Source organism: Anas acuta, chromosome 4 (genome assembly GCF_963932015.1).
Source record: "Anas acuta chromosome 4, bAnaAcu1.1, whole genome shotgun sequence".
NCBI classification, from domain to species: Eukaryota; Metazoa; Chordata; class Aves; order Anseriformes; family Anatidae; genus Anas; species Anas acuta.
The window spans coordinates 7,713,106-7,729,698 of NC_088982.1; the positions used below are offsets into that span (position 1 = coordinate 7,713,106).

At 39.2% G+C, this 16,593-nt stretch overlaps 1 protein-coding gene across 3 annotated transcripts; it reads right to left on the reverse strand.

Annotated features, from left to right (window-relative positions):
* Window positions 1-1,516: 1,516 nt before the first annotated feature.
* Window positions 1,517-15,595, reverse strand: LOC137855501 (uncharacterized). Of its 3 annotated transcripts, none has more exons than XM_068679672.1 (12): window positions 15,439-15,595; window positions 14,101-14,217; window positions 12,249-12,353; window positions 11,417-11,548; window positions 8,930-9,079; window positions 7,970-8,107; window positions 7,243-7,359; window positions 6,029-6,136; window positions 5,522-5,635; window positions 5,127-5,234; window positions 4,192-4,364; window positions 1,517-3,296 (listed from the first exon to the last, which is right to left on the reverse strand). In XM_068679672.1, exons 1-10 carry the CDS (start codon window positions 15,501-15,503, stop codon window positions 5,135-5,137), a joined length of 1,146 nt encoding a protein of 381 aa, XP_068535773.1. In that variant the 5' UTR covers window positions 15,504-15,595; the 3' UTR covers window positions 1,517-3,296; window positions 4,192-4,364; window positions 5,127-5,134. The 3 variants fall into 3 exon arrangements, with proteins under 3 accessions (XP_068535773.1, XP_068535772.1, XP_068535771.1); XM_068679671.1 differs by having other exon boundaries at window positions 4,205-4,381; window positions 15,439-15,594; XM_068679670.1 differs by having other exon boundaries at window positions 4,192-4,381; window positions 15,439-15,594.
* Between the last annotated feature and the right edge of the window lie 998 nt (window positions 15,596-16,593).

A 16,593-nucleotide genomic window follows, 5' to 3' on the forward strand; every position in this document is an offset into this window, starting at 1 on the left:
ATGTACCCATCTTGGAAGTTCCTTCCCCTTTGCCCACATCTCTTGTTCAGCATTTGTATAATAAATACATGCTCGCACAGGAATGTTTCTGCTGCAGTAGCACTGCTCCTTTCCCACACCATACTACAGATAACAGAATCGTGTTTCTGGACCAAGGACACTCTAGCAGCTCAGCGGAGGTTCAAAGCAGATACAAACCAACCCATTTCTTCCAGTCTTGCTCTGAAATAAGTTGACTTGTTTACCTGAACTCATCCAAGCTCCCAGTAGAGAATGGTCCCAGCCTAGAAGATGCACAGTGCTGTTAGCATAGCACTGCGTTCAGTTTACTGAGCAAAACTATCTGCTGGAACACAGATTAGGGGTTACAGCTGCCTTGCATCTTTTCCGTCCTTTCCAGCAAAGAAAATCCTTCAGAAAAGCACTCTCACACTCCAGTGGGAATCTTAAGGGAACAAGGAGATATCTTCATCATTGTGACCTCAAAGGAGCAATTTTTTTTGTTCTTGTTTTTTAAAAAAGACACAGTGGCATTTCAGAACTGCTAGTGAAGGACTGTTTCTACAAGCACAGATAATGTATCATCTGTACAGTAATTCTCCCAGTGGAAGATACATGTCACTTCTTGAAAGAAATTTAAACCTGACTGGTGAAGTTCAGAATTTATTTTGGCATAATTACAAACTGAGCACAGAATTACGCAAACTGCATTTAATTAAGAGGTAAAAGTAATGGAAAACTATCAACTGGAAACCGAGCATGGAATACTAAATTTCAGCTTTGCTTACCTGAGTTATAAATCCTTACATCAAATAGTTTTGGATAAACAAGCAAATGGATGGATTGCATTCAAGTTTTAACTGCTCTGTTTAGACTGATGGTGTTGATAATTAAAAGGTATTGATATGGTTCTATATCCAGTGGCAGCACTGCAGGAGATGACTTTAGTAGACCTCAAACCTTATCTGTTCAGTATCATTCCTTTCATTATGCTATCATAGCTCATCCAACCGTGTGGAACCTGGATTAGGGAACAAGCCTGTCCAAGATGTTACTGCCACAGGCACACTGGTTGTTCTATTCCTAATTTAAGTACCTTCAACCAAGAAGCACACATTAAGAACTGACTCATTACAAATCCTATGGATTTGTGTCCATAAGTCAGCTGCAGACCTCATCTATCACAGACAAAATCTTCAGGGCTCTGACAGCTGAGCTTAAACATTTTGTGATAGCCCAAGTGACAGCTCCACCTGCCCCACAAGGACACCTTTCTCCTGGCAGAATTCTGGAACCTCAGCTTCCCCCTACCACCAAGCTACAATGCATTAAATGCAAGCCCATGACAAGATGTCAAAATACAAACTGAGGAGTTGGACTCAATCCCTCCCCTTTCAGCAAGGACTAGACCCCCATGCAAAAAACCACACTAAAGCAAACAAAAAGACTACCAAACCCACATATGCCTTTTATAATGAAGCACCAACAAATTCAACATGGAAAAATGACTAACAGGGATTTTTAAAGTCTTTAATTCTTCTGCATAAAGACAATATGCCAAAAACATAACATTCTCATATCTACAATCATAAAGCACATGGAAGCATGCACACTGGAACAACAATGGTCTATATATTACTTTAAAAGGTGCTGTACAGATTTGTACCCCATATACACATCCCATGCTCAGCAGTATGTGACTGAGCCACGTTGTGCTGGGATACTACCAAACCCCGTGCCTAAGCACGGACAGATGAGTCCCAACAGCCACAGGAACTGCACAGGACAAAAGTCACCAACCCACAGGCAGTTTCCCTCCACCCCACAACAGTTAGAGGTTAACTAACTTTTTAAATAGCAGAGGCCCCAGCCTCTTCAAGTGTTTGGGAACAGAGCACACAGCCAGGACATTCTTACCACTGAGCAGTAGCTGTGACCTAACACACTTCTGTTAAAGCAGCAGCACACATTCCCCTACCTAATCGAAGTTTGTTCTTTGTTGGGAACTGTCAAACTCATGATAAATAACCACAGCAGTGAATTTCTGTGCACGTGACAGTCCTTGGTGAAGGCAATCTAATGTTCCAGCCCACTGCAATAATGCTGTTTGCAGTCAGGTTTTCCTAGTGCACTGGACGCATCACAATTGTGCCTGAAAATCCCAAACAAGCACAGAAATCCTGCAAAAACTCACCTCGAAAAGATTTTAGCAACAATTGGAAATGCAGTTTTGGAAGGGACTGGAAGTAGTTCCTGAGGAAGCAGCTTACTTCTGCTTCAGCAGCATATCTGGCTACTAGGCACCATCCCTAGGCCACAGTTTCTGCAGAGGCCTTACAAAGGTCTGCAACAGCAAAGCTGAACTACTGCAAAGAGAATTCCCAGCTCTAACAGACACTCGTACCTCATACATGCTACATAAGTCACAAGGTCTGTAAAAAATTCTTCCAATTGAAATAGTTCTGCTCTAAACTCCACTGGAGCCACAGCCCTCACTTTTGAGGTTTTCAGCACAGTGATACAAAGGTAGAGCAAGGGAGAGTCAAGACCATTGTGGATTTCAGCCAGGACACTCCATGCCCAAGAGCAGCCCCAAACCTGCAAATACTGCTGGCTGTCATCCATTTCCTGTAACAATACCACTGCCCTCATCTACTTTCAGCAGTAGATTGTTTTTTCAGGACATGCTGCAACACACATGAAAGTGCAATCCAGGTATTCAGACTGTGTTGCTGTTCAGTCACTCATCCCCTCATAGAGACACAGTTGATTATAATAAACCATCTTCCTTTCCCCTTCTCTCCTCTCACTTAGGCAGATGCTAGCTTAATGCGTTTTATCTCAGAGAACGGAAAATAAGCTGAAAAGGTAATCGCCAAAAGTTAAAAGCAATCTGTTTTTAGCAACTGAAGAAAGGCTGGAATTATCTACATTCTTTTGAAGCAGTTCTCCAGGTTGCATGTACAATCATGGTCCAGTAGAACAAACAGGGTTTTAAGTCCTTGGTTTAACAGGAAGTATTCTTCACTCTGACTCAATATTGGACCAATTCAGCAGCAAAACATCAGTTCGCTTTATGCAACATGGTCTCCAAATAGCGACAGGAAGAGCCATCAACTGAAGTAGACTTTACAGTATGGTGCAAGTCATCTGTCAGTGCAGGTCAAGAAGAAACAGTCTCACAAACTTTAAAGGAACATCCATCATCATCTTAGCAAAAGCTTAATGAAATTTGAGGTTTTACACTTGAGGCAGAACTCGCAGAAGACAATTTATCCTTAAAGATCTGGAGAAACCTAAACAAAAGGCAGATAACATTTTATAAATACAATATTATCTAGTCATTAACAGCAAAACATTACTCTCCTAAGCTGTGGTATTACAGTACAAATGGATCAGAGCATTGTACAGGGTGAATTTAAAGCACAGTGTAAAAGACACAGCCATACTTTCCATACTAAAGGAAGTGTTACAGACTGCATGAACACTTTGAGAACATAACTTACTGTAAAAAGAATACATACCTGATATAACTAAACTATTTGCCAATAAGAAAATGAAACAGCTGAGCCTATATCCCAACCCCTTACATCATCTTCACCTAAATATTTACTACTTCAAAAAATACATTTCTCTCAAATCTAATCAACACATTCCTGACATGTGTCCTACTATATTTTTTTCCTCTTTAAAAAGCAACCAGATACATTCAAAATTATAGACAAGTAACGGGGCTCAGAACAGCTCCATTTTTTTTTCCTGAGACCAAAACTCCAAGTAGAAATTTTCAAAAATGGAGCGGAGTGGGGTTCTCTCATAACTCACAAGCTGGTTTTAAAGCAATATTCGCTTTCCACAGATATGTCAGAAAGCTCCTGCCATTTGAGAGCTAGAGCTCATCACTCCTGAAAACTACTGTAAAAGGTATTGTCTCTCTCTGAATATTGATCTCTGTATCCCAGGCAATCTAGGTGTTGTCTCAGAGAGAAGCTATTTAATTCACTTTCTGTATTTTATGTGCCACAAAGATAGCTTTTCAATTAGAATGAGTGATTACGAACCCACTGAGCATAAACAAGCATTATAGCCTTGTTTAAAACAAAGACAACTACAAAACAGATAAATATCAAGTGACTACCCAGAAGACCACAAAGGCTCCCAACTCTGATTATAAATGCACGCTTTTTTCACCTGCTCATTTCACCTCGTGCTGATTGTACATATGCTGACTGTAAATCCCTTCTTCTTTCAGTGCAGAATTTATGAGACTTTACCAGTCTTTCAAGTCTTGATCCGCTGATCTCGTGCTGTATTATATTCTTCAAGTCATTCTGTCACAGGAGGAAAGTCCTTCTTTGATAGTTCTATATACAAAGACAGACTAAATATTTACAAATACTGAATTAGCCATTTAGAAAAAGTAACACATTAGGTCATAGTCAAGCTCAAAGAATTTAACTTAAAAATCAATTGAGCCAACAGCAAAAAGATGTTAGTAGAACAACTTTTTTTTAGAGTGCTACCTGCCTTTTCCTCATATTCTTAGGGGAATGCAAAATTTAGGTAGTGTTAAACTAGTTATGCGGCACATTTTTAATAAGGCGATATTTTAATGATTTTATTATGCAATATATTTCATGATAATGACTGTTAAAGACATCTGTATTCTATTCCATATTTCAGTCTTCCTTAAGCGTAGATCAAATTACATAAAATACTATGTTCATAAAACTCTGACTCAAGATACAAACCATCTTATTAACACAACAAAAGAATCTACAGTTTAAAAGAGAACTTTCATTGAAACCTATTGCTGCAAATGCAGAGCTGATTTCATCACAAAATACTAAAGGCAGAAAATCTGCTACTAAAATAGTTTTCAAAAAAAATGGCAATTAGGTGATAAGACATGTTTTCTAACCAAACAAATATTTCAACTAACTCTGAAGTATTAGAACTTTTAAGGTACGGCACTAAATACAGGAGGATGAGAGGTTAACACTTATCATAAAGGAATAAAAAGAGAAACTGATCTGTTTGAACTGAACAGTTGGATTCTGTTGAACAATGCTGCATATGGGCTACTGAAACAGAATAGGTAAAACAAGTAGTCACCATGAACTCACCTTGATATTTAAATTCTTTTTGTCATTATTCTCTCTCCAGTGCTTCCCCATCCATTTTCAGAGTATTCTGGCTTATGTCCTTCCAGTAAACTGCTACAAAGCTTAAGCCTACAAATAGAAATCCACATATTTTCCTTCTGTACCCCTTTTTCAATTCAAAATGATTAGGTGGCTTTATTCCAGTAACTTTTTTTCTACTAAGAACAGTGATAACTTCCTACTTAATCTAATTGACTATCACAAGAGAACAGTAAGGATTGAATTTTACCAGCAACACATCCTTAAAACCAATAATAAAAAAAATAATGAAAGCTTGGATTGGAATATAGTAATACTGCAAGCTTGGTTCTAACTTAATATGTGGAAAAAAACAATTGATAAGCTGCATTTTATACCTCTCCAGCCTGCAGTCTGAATCTCTGAAAGTTTTGCTGTCAGGCAGAAAGATGCTTGTGTTTTTCTGTTTCTGGGCATTCCATCCCGAAGAACAACTCGCTGGAATCAGGTCACTGCATAAAAACAAAGAACTGTCATTGTTACCAGCTGTAGAGCAGCTGGTAACTTCTCACTTCTGCGGAGAAGAAAGTTTTCAGCTCCTAGGCTTAGCAGGCTGGTAACAACAACAGGGACCAATTCTACGAATTGCCATTGCTTTCCGTAAGACAACAGGGGAAAGATTGCCAGCATCTTACAGCATTTCCTAATGGTGGAAGCAGCAGAAAGCAGTAGGTGGGGAGTTAGACTAGGAAAAGCCAGGTAAATTCAAAGAACGCAATTAACCATGTGTTGCAGGAAGGAGAAAAAAGCAGTATTATACAGGGATGAAAAAGCGAGATTAAAAAAAAAAAACCATGAACACCTTCACAGCATAGACAATTAGAGATCATCATTATAGTATTTACCTTGTTATTTCTATACCATGTTGTACTGTCATTACTTCATCATTGTCACCTAAGGTCTCCCACTCTGAACAATTCGAAAAAGCCCTCTGATGTCCTGATTCAGTAAAACTGAAAATAAAATGAAAAGGTCTGAAATCATGGAGCTTTGTATCATAGTTCCTCCTAATTCTTCAGAGGATAAGGGGGCTAAGTTGAGAAAAAACACAACCATATAAACATTTTTACTAATGCTTGTGAAAAAAACTACTCACCTCCCTCCCCCCACCCCCCAACTTAAAACATTGGATCATGGCTGCATTTTTTGTGGTTCTGACACAACTTTGTATAGAGTTAAACCTCATTCTCCTTTATTAACTTATTTGCCTGGAAGATTTTTACACCAAAACTAGGAAAGGGAAGGAAGAAATAAGATCAAAATCAATCACTAGAGCAGAAGTGCAATTCCTGAGCAACTTAAACAAAAAAAAAAAGGTACTAGCCTGAAAAACTCTACCTTTCTGTTACATATTTTTGAACATTAACCTGACTCTGGTCACCCAGCCTGGGACTAGGACAATTCTGTTGTGCCAGTAAGTACTTTTTCCTCATACTACCTTTCATAAGCAAGGAAAAGCTTTATCAAAATACAGAAGGGATATGAAGAAAGAACTTTTCATAAATATAATTTCCCTGTAGTATCTGTAGTAAATTTAACAGGGTAGTAATTTACTAGGCAGCAAGCTTCAATATTTGCTGACTTATGAATGCACATTTTTTTGTGCATTCCATTCCTCTACTATAACATTCATTAACTTCTATATAGCCAAACTTCTGCATGCCAGAAGGTAGAATGCAGTGCACATAACACGTACAGAAAATAACTACTGCAGAGCCACAGTAATTTCAGAATTACAACCACTGAAGCAGAAACTACATTCTATGCGGAATCAAGAGCAAGACATTAATGTCATCTGAACATATACATAAAAAACCACCTGCCTCAAAATAACCTATGCTGTATCTCCTGATGTTTTCTTCAACTTTGCAATAGAACACAGTGTAAATATATCCAATCATACAGCATAATTATTCTGGAATGAATTCCTGTCTTCATTAAATTGCACTATGTTTACATAAAATTAGAGCTATTAGCAAATGGGAGGATAAATTCCAGTTATATTCCAAAAGTCTGTTTGTAATACAAATGGATCACCACATGGAGAATCATTTCATACCTTTCCAGTGCATGGTACATATGCATATAATGGCTTTTGCCCTTTGAAACCACAGAAGGGTCAGGATTGTTTCGTTTTCTGCGTTTCCATACTGGAGAACAATCAGGAGAGCAGGAACTACAAAAGTAGGATGAAAAACACTGTGTAAAAATTCACATGCATTTAAATGCTTACCGGTTTTGCAAAGTAACAGCATGTGATGCATGGGAAGATTTTTTTCCCTTTGTGGTATGATTCTTCAGTCATAACAAAGGAGTACTGAAGAAGAAAATGGTTCAAATTTGGTAATCACTCCATTGTATTCTGAAAACTGAACCCAGTCAGAATTGCCCAAGAAACTCCAGTGAACTTGGAAGTGGAACCATCTTCAGCACACATAACTCCCAATTAAAGTAGTTCAGTAGAAAGGTGAGTGCATGAGGTGCTTCGGTTTTACACTCCCTGCTGATCTGCTGACAAGCAGTGCTGTTAAAACACAGAAGCAGAAAGAATGCTGCTCTCTTCTGCTGTTCATCAAGCAATTCTGCAATTCTCATAGTCTTTCCCCATTTAATGCTCTGTACCATAGATGGCCTACATTCAGCATTGTAAATGTGAAGCTCAGTCCCAGCATCAGCCGCTCCCTCACTAAACATTTTCTACAAAAAAAAAAAAACACCAACAAAAAAACCCTGACAGCAGCAATATTTAGTTATCTCAGTAAGTTGATCAAAGTTTTATTTCATACCTCTCCAGTGCATAGTCTGTCTGGCTGTGTTGGTTTCCACACTCACTTCTCTTCAGTTTTTCATCAAACATGGGGAAAACAGAATCATCATGATCTCTGCAGAACCATTCCTGAGAACTGCCTGAAGGTTCCGTATTACTAAAAATAAATAAATAAATAAATCTGGATTTAAAATACTACACAGCTAGCTTACTGCTCCAAAATGACACAAAAGCTGCTGCAGTGGTTCATGGCTCATGTCATACAACACCCAGATGGTGCAAACAACTGCAGCTTCCACTGCACGTCAATCAGAACACAGCTAAAAACTATTTACACACCCCAGTTATAGTGCTTACAGAAGTACATTCACTCTTCTACTCCCACTTTACTAGTCCAAAACTTGTAAAGTGTTAAGTGGTGTGAGTGAATGAAGCTAGCCTTGTTACAGAAATTCAAAGGTACGAAAAAAAATAAAAAACTTCCATCTTGAACACAGCTGCCAGTCTCCTGCAAAGAACACAGAATTCTCTCTAATCTTCACAGTATTCTTTAATTCTCTCATGTATCATTATCGCAGGACAGTGGTTCTGCTGACAACAAAAAAAGGAACGATGGAAAGCTTGTCAAGGTCAAAGAACAGTAATGACCAGATTTCTACTTATTCTTATCCCTTTCTAAGATAATTTTATCTTGTGCTGACTGGTGTGAATGCACAGGGGAATACTGTGTTCTACCACAGAAAGACCAAATGCGTTCTTCCTTCAAGTGGAAGGAGATTCATCAGAGATGAATTTAGACTAAAAATGGACTTGAAGATTAACAGAATTCAAAAATTAAAACAAAGTTTTCAAGTAGGTCCCCATTCCTGAGTCTGAAACTCGTCTCCTCTTCAGCTCCTACTTAGGAACACTCTGAAGGAAACACAGAGTCTTCCTGTGAAGCAAGAGGTGTGCTGCTGACCGATTCACCAATACATACACCGGCTGCAGATCCCAGGTCTCTTCAGCAGGAGGATCCCACGCGTGCAGTGCTATCTTCCACAGCCTGATCTGCTGGTCCCAGGATCTACGGCTGTACTTCTTAAATTTGTTGGGTGTTCGAGGATGCACTCCCGGTATTCGCTGATTCCTGTAAATACACAGTAATGTTTGTACTTCAAGATACTATTTTTGTTCTTAAAAATCCTGTCTAGCAGATAAAAGCAAGCAGCAGTGGTCTAATAGTTTTCCTATTTCTAAACACTTACACTGAGATATGTAAATTCTAAAGCATTGTTGACAACAGACTGCACAAGCAACAACAAAATACTGAATCAGACCATAGCTTCATTCAGTCCAGCAAGACACCAAAGCAGGTGCCTACTGGCTGCAGACAAACAGGAAACCAAAGAAACACACTTCAGTAGTACCCTACCCTCTGGATACTTCTATCTCAAACTTCATGAATCTTGTCCAGTTTCTTTGTACTCACTGTTGTACTGGGCATAGCTGGGATGGAGTTAGCTTTCTTCATAGGTACCCCTGCTTCGCTGTGTTTTGGATTTACAGCTAAACAGTGTTGATAAGAAACTAATATTTTGCCTACTAATTTGTCTCTCTTTTTCCCTGATCTGCCCAGCTCCGTCCTGCAGCCAGTAAGCTGGGAAAACAGCTGTCACAGCTGACTCAAATTGCCCAAAGCAGTATTCCATATTATATAACATCAAGCTCAGCAACAAGAACTGGGGCAGAGGAAGAAGAGGATGTGTCTTCCAATGTGGCTGCTTCTCAGAGACCAGCAGGCTATCAGTATTCTTGTGTAAGTGATTGCCTTTGCATCCACCAAGTTTCCCCCTCCTCCTTTCCATCACCTATTAATTTTCTCTGATCTCAATCCATGAGCTTTCTTAATTTTGCTCTCCCTATTCCCCCTCCAAGCCACTGAGAAAGGGGCAGTGAGCAAAGAGCTGTGTGGGTACATGGCTGCCAGGGGTCAACCCAAAAGTGTCTTCGCTGAAGACTTCTTCCACTCATTATTACAAGGTGGATTGCTCTACTTCTAAATAGCATCTTTCCTTCGGGAGCATGGAGAGCTGTGTACCCACATGCTCCAGCTAATTCACAAATGGTGTGCCTTTCCTAAATCATCACTGGGTAGATGCTGTAACAACGCTGTCTGGGATCGAGCAGTGACCAGAGGCAGTATTTCTCAGATGGTGCCTCCAACTCAGACTCTGACCACCACTAAGTTCACTCAAACCCTGGCTCCAGTACAAAATACTGTTCACAGGAACAAAAACATAATCATGCTTTAAATCACACAAAGCACCTTTACCTCAAGTAGTTCTCCCTACCACCTTCACAGATCAATATAATCATCCACTGCAGTTTTGCTATCATTTTGTAAGATAAATAGATCCCTGCTTAAGAACAGTATTATTAACTGCCTTGTTAAAATGCCACCCAGAAAACTTTTAAAATAGTTTATCCATTATTTTTTTGTTTCCCTCCTCAATGTTCTCACCTCTTCCTGTTTTCCACCTACAATTTAACTGATCACAGCACAGCTATGCAGCAGCCAGGCACCACTGTAAGACTGGCTGCAGCCACTCCTATCACTGATGACACAGAGACAAGCAAAATCACAATTCAAAAGGCAGTCTGCAACTCTGAAGAAAGAACTTTACTGAAGATGCGTGCATTATATTGTGGAATATCTGTGGTCATTTATGACACCTGTTGTTGATATTTAATCAAGTTTTTAATATTTTGTTCAACAGGAAGCTTGCTGCACTCACTGCACTGGCTGGCAATTTTCACCATAGACTCTTAAAGGCAGAATCCAGAGAACACAATTCTAAGTATCAAGTCACATTAAAACCAGAAACTCTTCCTAACTACCTCCAAAACTAAAAACCAAGAACACAGATGCACATCCACATGTTACTACAGAGTAGTTTCTGAGTCCTGATAGGTCTGCAGTAAGCAGAGGGGACTAACTAAGAAGTCTTCAACTTCCACAATTCATATTAAAAAAGCCTGAAGTGGAATAACAAAGATGAAAAGAAATCCAAGTTTTGATTTCAGTTAGTTACTGACAAATCATTGAAGATTGGTTGCTCTTAACAATACTTAAATGCAAGGCTTCATTCATTCCTTAAAGAGAGGATTTCCTGGTATCAATTAACTTCATAATGGCCTACTAACAGTCACCAGAAAGGTCTCATTGAAAAAAATATCTTTATTAATCAGATTTTTAAGCATGATCGCCACCATATCAACAGCAATACACAAATGCAACATATAGCTTTAAAACTTCAGTAACTAAATTTGCTCCTATACAAAAAAAAGACTTCTTTATACAGAAAAGAATTGATTCAAGTTTTCTTCACTTATCATTCCTATTACTTCAAGCAAACTGAAGCTGTGTGCTCACCTACCCACGTCAGGAAAAAAAGAAGCAACCATGCAACACGGTACAACTTACTTTGGAACTTCTTTAATGTATCTGTCATATGCAAGTGTGTTCTTTCCAAAATTGATCTGCTTTTGTCTTCTCCTCAGAACCACTTCATCTGTTTCCCTTTCAGACGGATTAGCAGAATCATTTGAAACAGAGCTTAAGAATAAAAGTTAGAATGAGACTGTTGTAGAGATATTAAGGTGCTTTTCAAGTCACATAAACATACAGTCTGCAACTGCAATGACAGACAGCGGGCAAAACTCTTACTTCTCTAGTTTACAGAGCTGAAAGTTGGACTAACCAAACCAGCCACTAGAACAAACTGACTGGGGTTTTCTAGGTTAATGCAATTGCTCAGGTTTGTAATAAACAGATGTACTTGAGGCTACTTAGCACCAGAGCTGCCTTACAACAAGCTTATGGTTAGTCCCACAACAAGGAAATCAAGTTGTGCATGACTATTGCATACTTCAGTAACAACCTCCTAGTATGTATTAAAAATCTTCAGCTCAGTAAAACAAAGGTGGATAATATAAAGGCTTGAATGACCTCATAGCCATTTCTCTAAGCCTAGAAAATTGGTTTTCATTTTCCCACCTCACTATCTCCATTTTCTTGGACAGACAATTGTAATGAATATGAAATTTAACCTAAAAAGGAAGAGAACTTGCAATGATCACACAAACAGCTTTTGAGTTCTCCAGGCTACTCTCTACTTAATGTTTCCTTCAGACTTGATATGAAAAAGCCTGTCTGTATTTCAAGTCTTTGTTTATGTATGTGAAGTAGGTGAAAATCATCAGATGGTCATTGCTAAAACCACACAACAGTAATTTAGTAATTATTCAATACTTACTTTGTCATTTTCCTAGCAGATGTTCTCATTGTTTTGCCTTCTTCAATTCCACCTTCCCAGTCAGGGCAATTATAAAGAGGCTGAGAATCGTCTGCTGTCATAGTCCTGGAAAATCAGAACTGTGTATGAACATTTGTTGCTCATAAATATTTAAGTGACAGAATCTTCAGTGGTGGACAAATGCAGCTTCCTCCCCAACTGTGACACCATGAGAGTGTTCTTATTCCATTTTAGTTCAAAGTCAAACAAATTAAAACATTTCAACTTAAGTCACCTTCTGTGGCAACGTAGTATAATTGGGTTAACTTTGCAGGAAAAGAAAACAGTCATAAAGTTTTATATCAAAACATAGACCTTAATCTCTTAAAACATTCCCAGCTTAGCTACTGCCAGTAGTTCTCTCTACAGCTCCATCAAAGAGTACAATAAACGAAATTATGTAACGTCAAGAATCTTTCACTGGCAAAGGACTTCATAAAGGACAGGAGAAATGGAGTAGATTAGAAAAATATCTATCACCCAAGCAGAACTAAGATCCTGACAGACACCTGTATTTCATACTTTCCTGGCACACCATTTCAAGAATGTAAGCTCTGCCACATAAGGGCAAGAAGGGAGCCAGGAAGCTGCTTAATAACTAGTGAATTATTGATATTTTCTGAGTGAAGTGACACACACCTGTTACAGTTAAAAAAAAAAAGACACAGTAAATAAAAACTGGAAAATGAAGCAATATTCTAGGGGGGTCAGAAGTTTTCCTTCAGACTGAAGTCTGTCCACTTCTTTAATGCCTCAACTTTTAACATAAAGTAAAATAAAGTAGATTTAGTTTACAGTCTAACCTCCCTGAACTGTTTTGCATCAACAGTTGAGGTGACCATTGATGCTGTTAAAATAATTTTAACACTACATGGCATGAAGATCCAGCACAAAGGAATTTGTCTACTCAACCAAAAAGAAAGAATATGTTGCTAACACATCCGTTTTGATTCACAATCATAATGTGCCATTGTTTGTTTTTTTTAACGACAGCGTTAAGAGACACAGGAAACACTCCTGAAGGTAAGATTATTTTTCCCAACCTCTTCAAAAGAGTTGCTTATTAACTGAAACAATATCAAACACACCACTGGAAATTATAAGAGCCACTTTCATATAATGCAGTACTCAGATGTACAAAGCACTCAGAAGTTTTCATGTATCTTCACTAAAATATTTAGCTTCTCCTAACTTATGTTCTATGCAATATTCTGCAGGTATCCAAGCATTCACCACTTCTCATACTTTCTGTCAGACATTAAAATACCAATTTCAATCAGTTCTTCTGCCTGAGGTCTTTAGTCCAGAATATCTAAGAAGCAAAGCAAAATACTCATGGAACTACCTACCTGTAATATTTGATTTCATCAAGTTATTATCAACACTAGACTGCAAAGAAAATTGTTACTTACTAAAAGTTGCAGTAAAGCTGAATGCACTGTCAAGAGAAGAGACTAGAAGAGATCATTGTTTGCCCCACTCACGTAAAGATGCACAAACAAGCAAAGCATAAAAATTAACAGCATATATCTTCCATAGGAGTTTTATACTAACACTGAAAACATAAATAATAAAGAGCTTAAGCTACTGCTTCAGTATATACAATTACTTTCATAATCATTACTTGCTGATGTTATGGCATGTATTTTAATTAGCCAAACTTAATGGTCTACTGTTGCAGATATAGTTTGCTAACTGTGTGCTATGGCATTATAAGAAAACATTGAATTCGATCACATCCCAAGCTTCGTCAAATTGCTTAAGACAAGCGTGCCAAGTGAGTATTTAAACAAATTTGACATGCATTGCTTACCTCTCCAACCACTGATCTACATGGCTACATTGATACTGATCAATTCCCAAAGAATCCGAATCATTCCAGCTTCCACATTTCTGTTCTTGTTGCCAGCAGTCTGGATCTTGCATGTAACTAGAAAATAAGAATTTTCATTCCATCACAGGGAGTCACTAAACACTGACTATGTGAAACAGAGTATCGTCATTTATAGTTACAAAATGCTGATTACTTTGGCAGAGATATGCAATTTGTGCCAAGTTATTCATTCAGCAATGCTGTCTTGGAGAGTGTGTTCGATAATGCAATTACTGAGAAAAGGGTCTTTTACTACTGCAGTTATGACACCTGAATTTTAAAATAGACTGCTCATTTTTAGAAAAGCAGAAGTACCCTTTCTCTATTTGGGATAAAAAAAAAAAGGGGGGGGGGAAACGTAACTGAAGACCTTCAATAGTGTTTATAGAACTGCTGACGTGTGCCAACATTCACAGTTTGCAATACATTAGTTTACATTTATATACTAGTCTATTTATCATTTAATGCTTGGAAGAACCAAACATACAGAATTATGACTTTTAACACAGGAAAACGGCACGTTTCAAGAGACTTAGGTCAACCGTTGACATGGAAACACTTTTACACAGGAAATAGTTTACCAGACACTGCCTTGGGGTCCTCACAAGCACGGAAGGAGCTAGCGTGAGGCACTTGTAACAGGCTGGAAGGACAGCTGAAAGATTCAGTTAAATTTTTCCTTGCCTTCCTCCTCAGTTCTGGCGGCTTTGACATCTTAAATGATAGGTTACTAAATAAAACAGCTCCACAGCCCTGGCTTCTGCGGTAAGAACCAGCAGCTCTGCCAGCACCTCCCTGAGGGAAGGAGCCCGTGCTGCCGGCTCCACACTCCGGGCACACAGACCCGGCTCCTGTGAGGTAACTGCACTTTTTTAAGTCAAAAAGTGAAAGTGAGGGCTTTGTTATTGTAAACCTGGCTTAACAGCCTAGCTTTTCTTCCTCCACCCAGACTCGCTTTCGACACATTCCGTGACACATTTCCATTTCGACTCACTTTCGACACATTCCTTTTCGCAAAGACAGTTAAAAGACAAAACGCCTCCCTAATCACCCGCGACAATTACCCAATTAAAACACCTAAAACAAGCAGCACACAAACCCCAACCAAACCCCCGCGCCCCTCACCACCGACCCTAATACACACCACCAAGGCAAAGCAGCACCTTTCCTCCTCACGACCACGAACCGAGGCCACCCCACAACCTCATCTCCCCCCAGAAGCCGCCCTGAAGGAGCCAAACCCTCACCCCCAGCCCTCCGGGGGGGGGGGGCTCCCACCTGTGCAGCCCGCCGTGCCCCCCACCGCCATCGCAGCGCGGCAGCCCCCGCCGCCCGCCCGACATGGCTGAGGCGAGCCCCGCCGCCGCCGCCGAACATGGCTGCCGGCTGGGCGCACGGCGCAGGCGCGGCAATGGCTGCCTGAGGGGAGCCGCAGAGCGGGGTTCTCTGTCTTGACTTATTTTATCCAGTCCTCCTCATTCATACTACACTAGGGAAATGTGTAAAAGAAGGAATTGTCAAGTGTTCCTTCAGGAGAATGTTAGCTCTTCTTCCACTGTCATATTCTGAGCTGAAACCACAGCAATAAGTTGGTCTGCTTTCAACCCACCCACAGTTTTAACCATGAAACACAGCTTAAAAAATGAAAACCAGAAGTCTTTCTTGCATAAAATCAACTGTATTTTTATTAATCTCTTCACAAAGTTTTAAAATGAACTACATGTATTCATTAAGCCTTTAACATAAAGGCTGTCCAATAACTGTTTTAAAATAGATAAACTGTTTGGATCAAAAAGCAACACAAATAACAAACCTTGTGGTATATCTTTGGAAGAAAATGTCTTGTAGTGCATGTCAGAGCTTGAATGTTCGTATCTCACCTCCTCAAATATCTCAAAATTTCTTAAGAAATGTCACTCATTAATAACTTGTGTAAGTTGAGGCTGACTGGAATGCTACATAGCTGCAGTGTACAACGCTTCAGCACAACAAAAATACTCGATTGGAAGTGATCACATAATAACCAGGTATTCTTGTTGCAGGTTTTGGCAAGCCTCCTGGTAAACAACTTCATTTACAGCATGGATTCCAACTATATCCTGCTTAGACAACATGCCTTTTGTGGGTTACCAAATTATGTTTGTCACTAACAAACATTTTGCCAGTATTATCTGGAATGCTACAATTACAGAAAACCAAACAAAACACAACTGTGGAAATAAATAATACAGATAGACACTGCCCATGTTCTCAGAAACACCTGTTCAGCTGCAGTGCATATGGAAATTTGGGCTATATATGTCTACATACATATGTGGTACTTACACCGACACTATGCAACCATGTATAACTTGTCATAATGTAATGACATTACATAATGTACTGCAGTTTACTAACATTACCTACCTACAGGTGCGTGATGGGAAGAACATG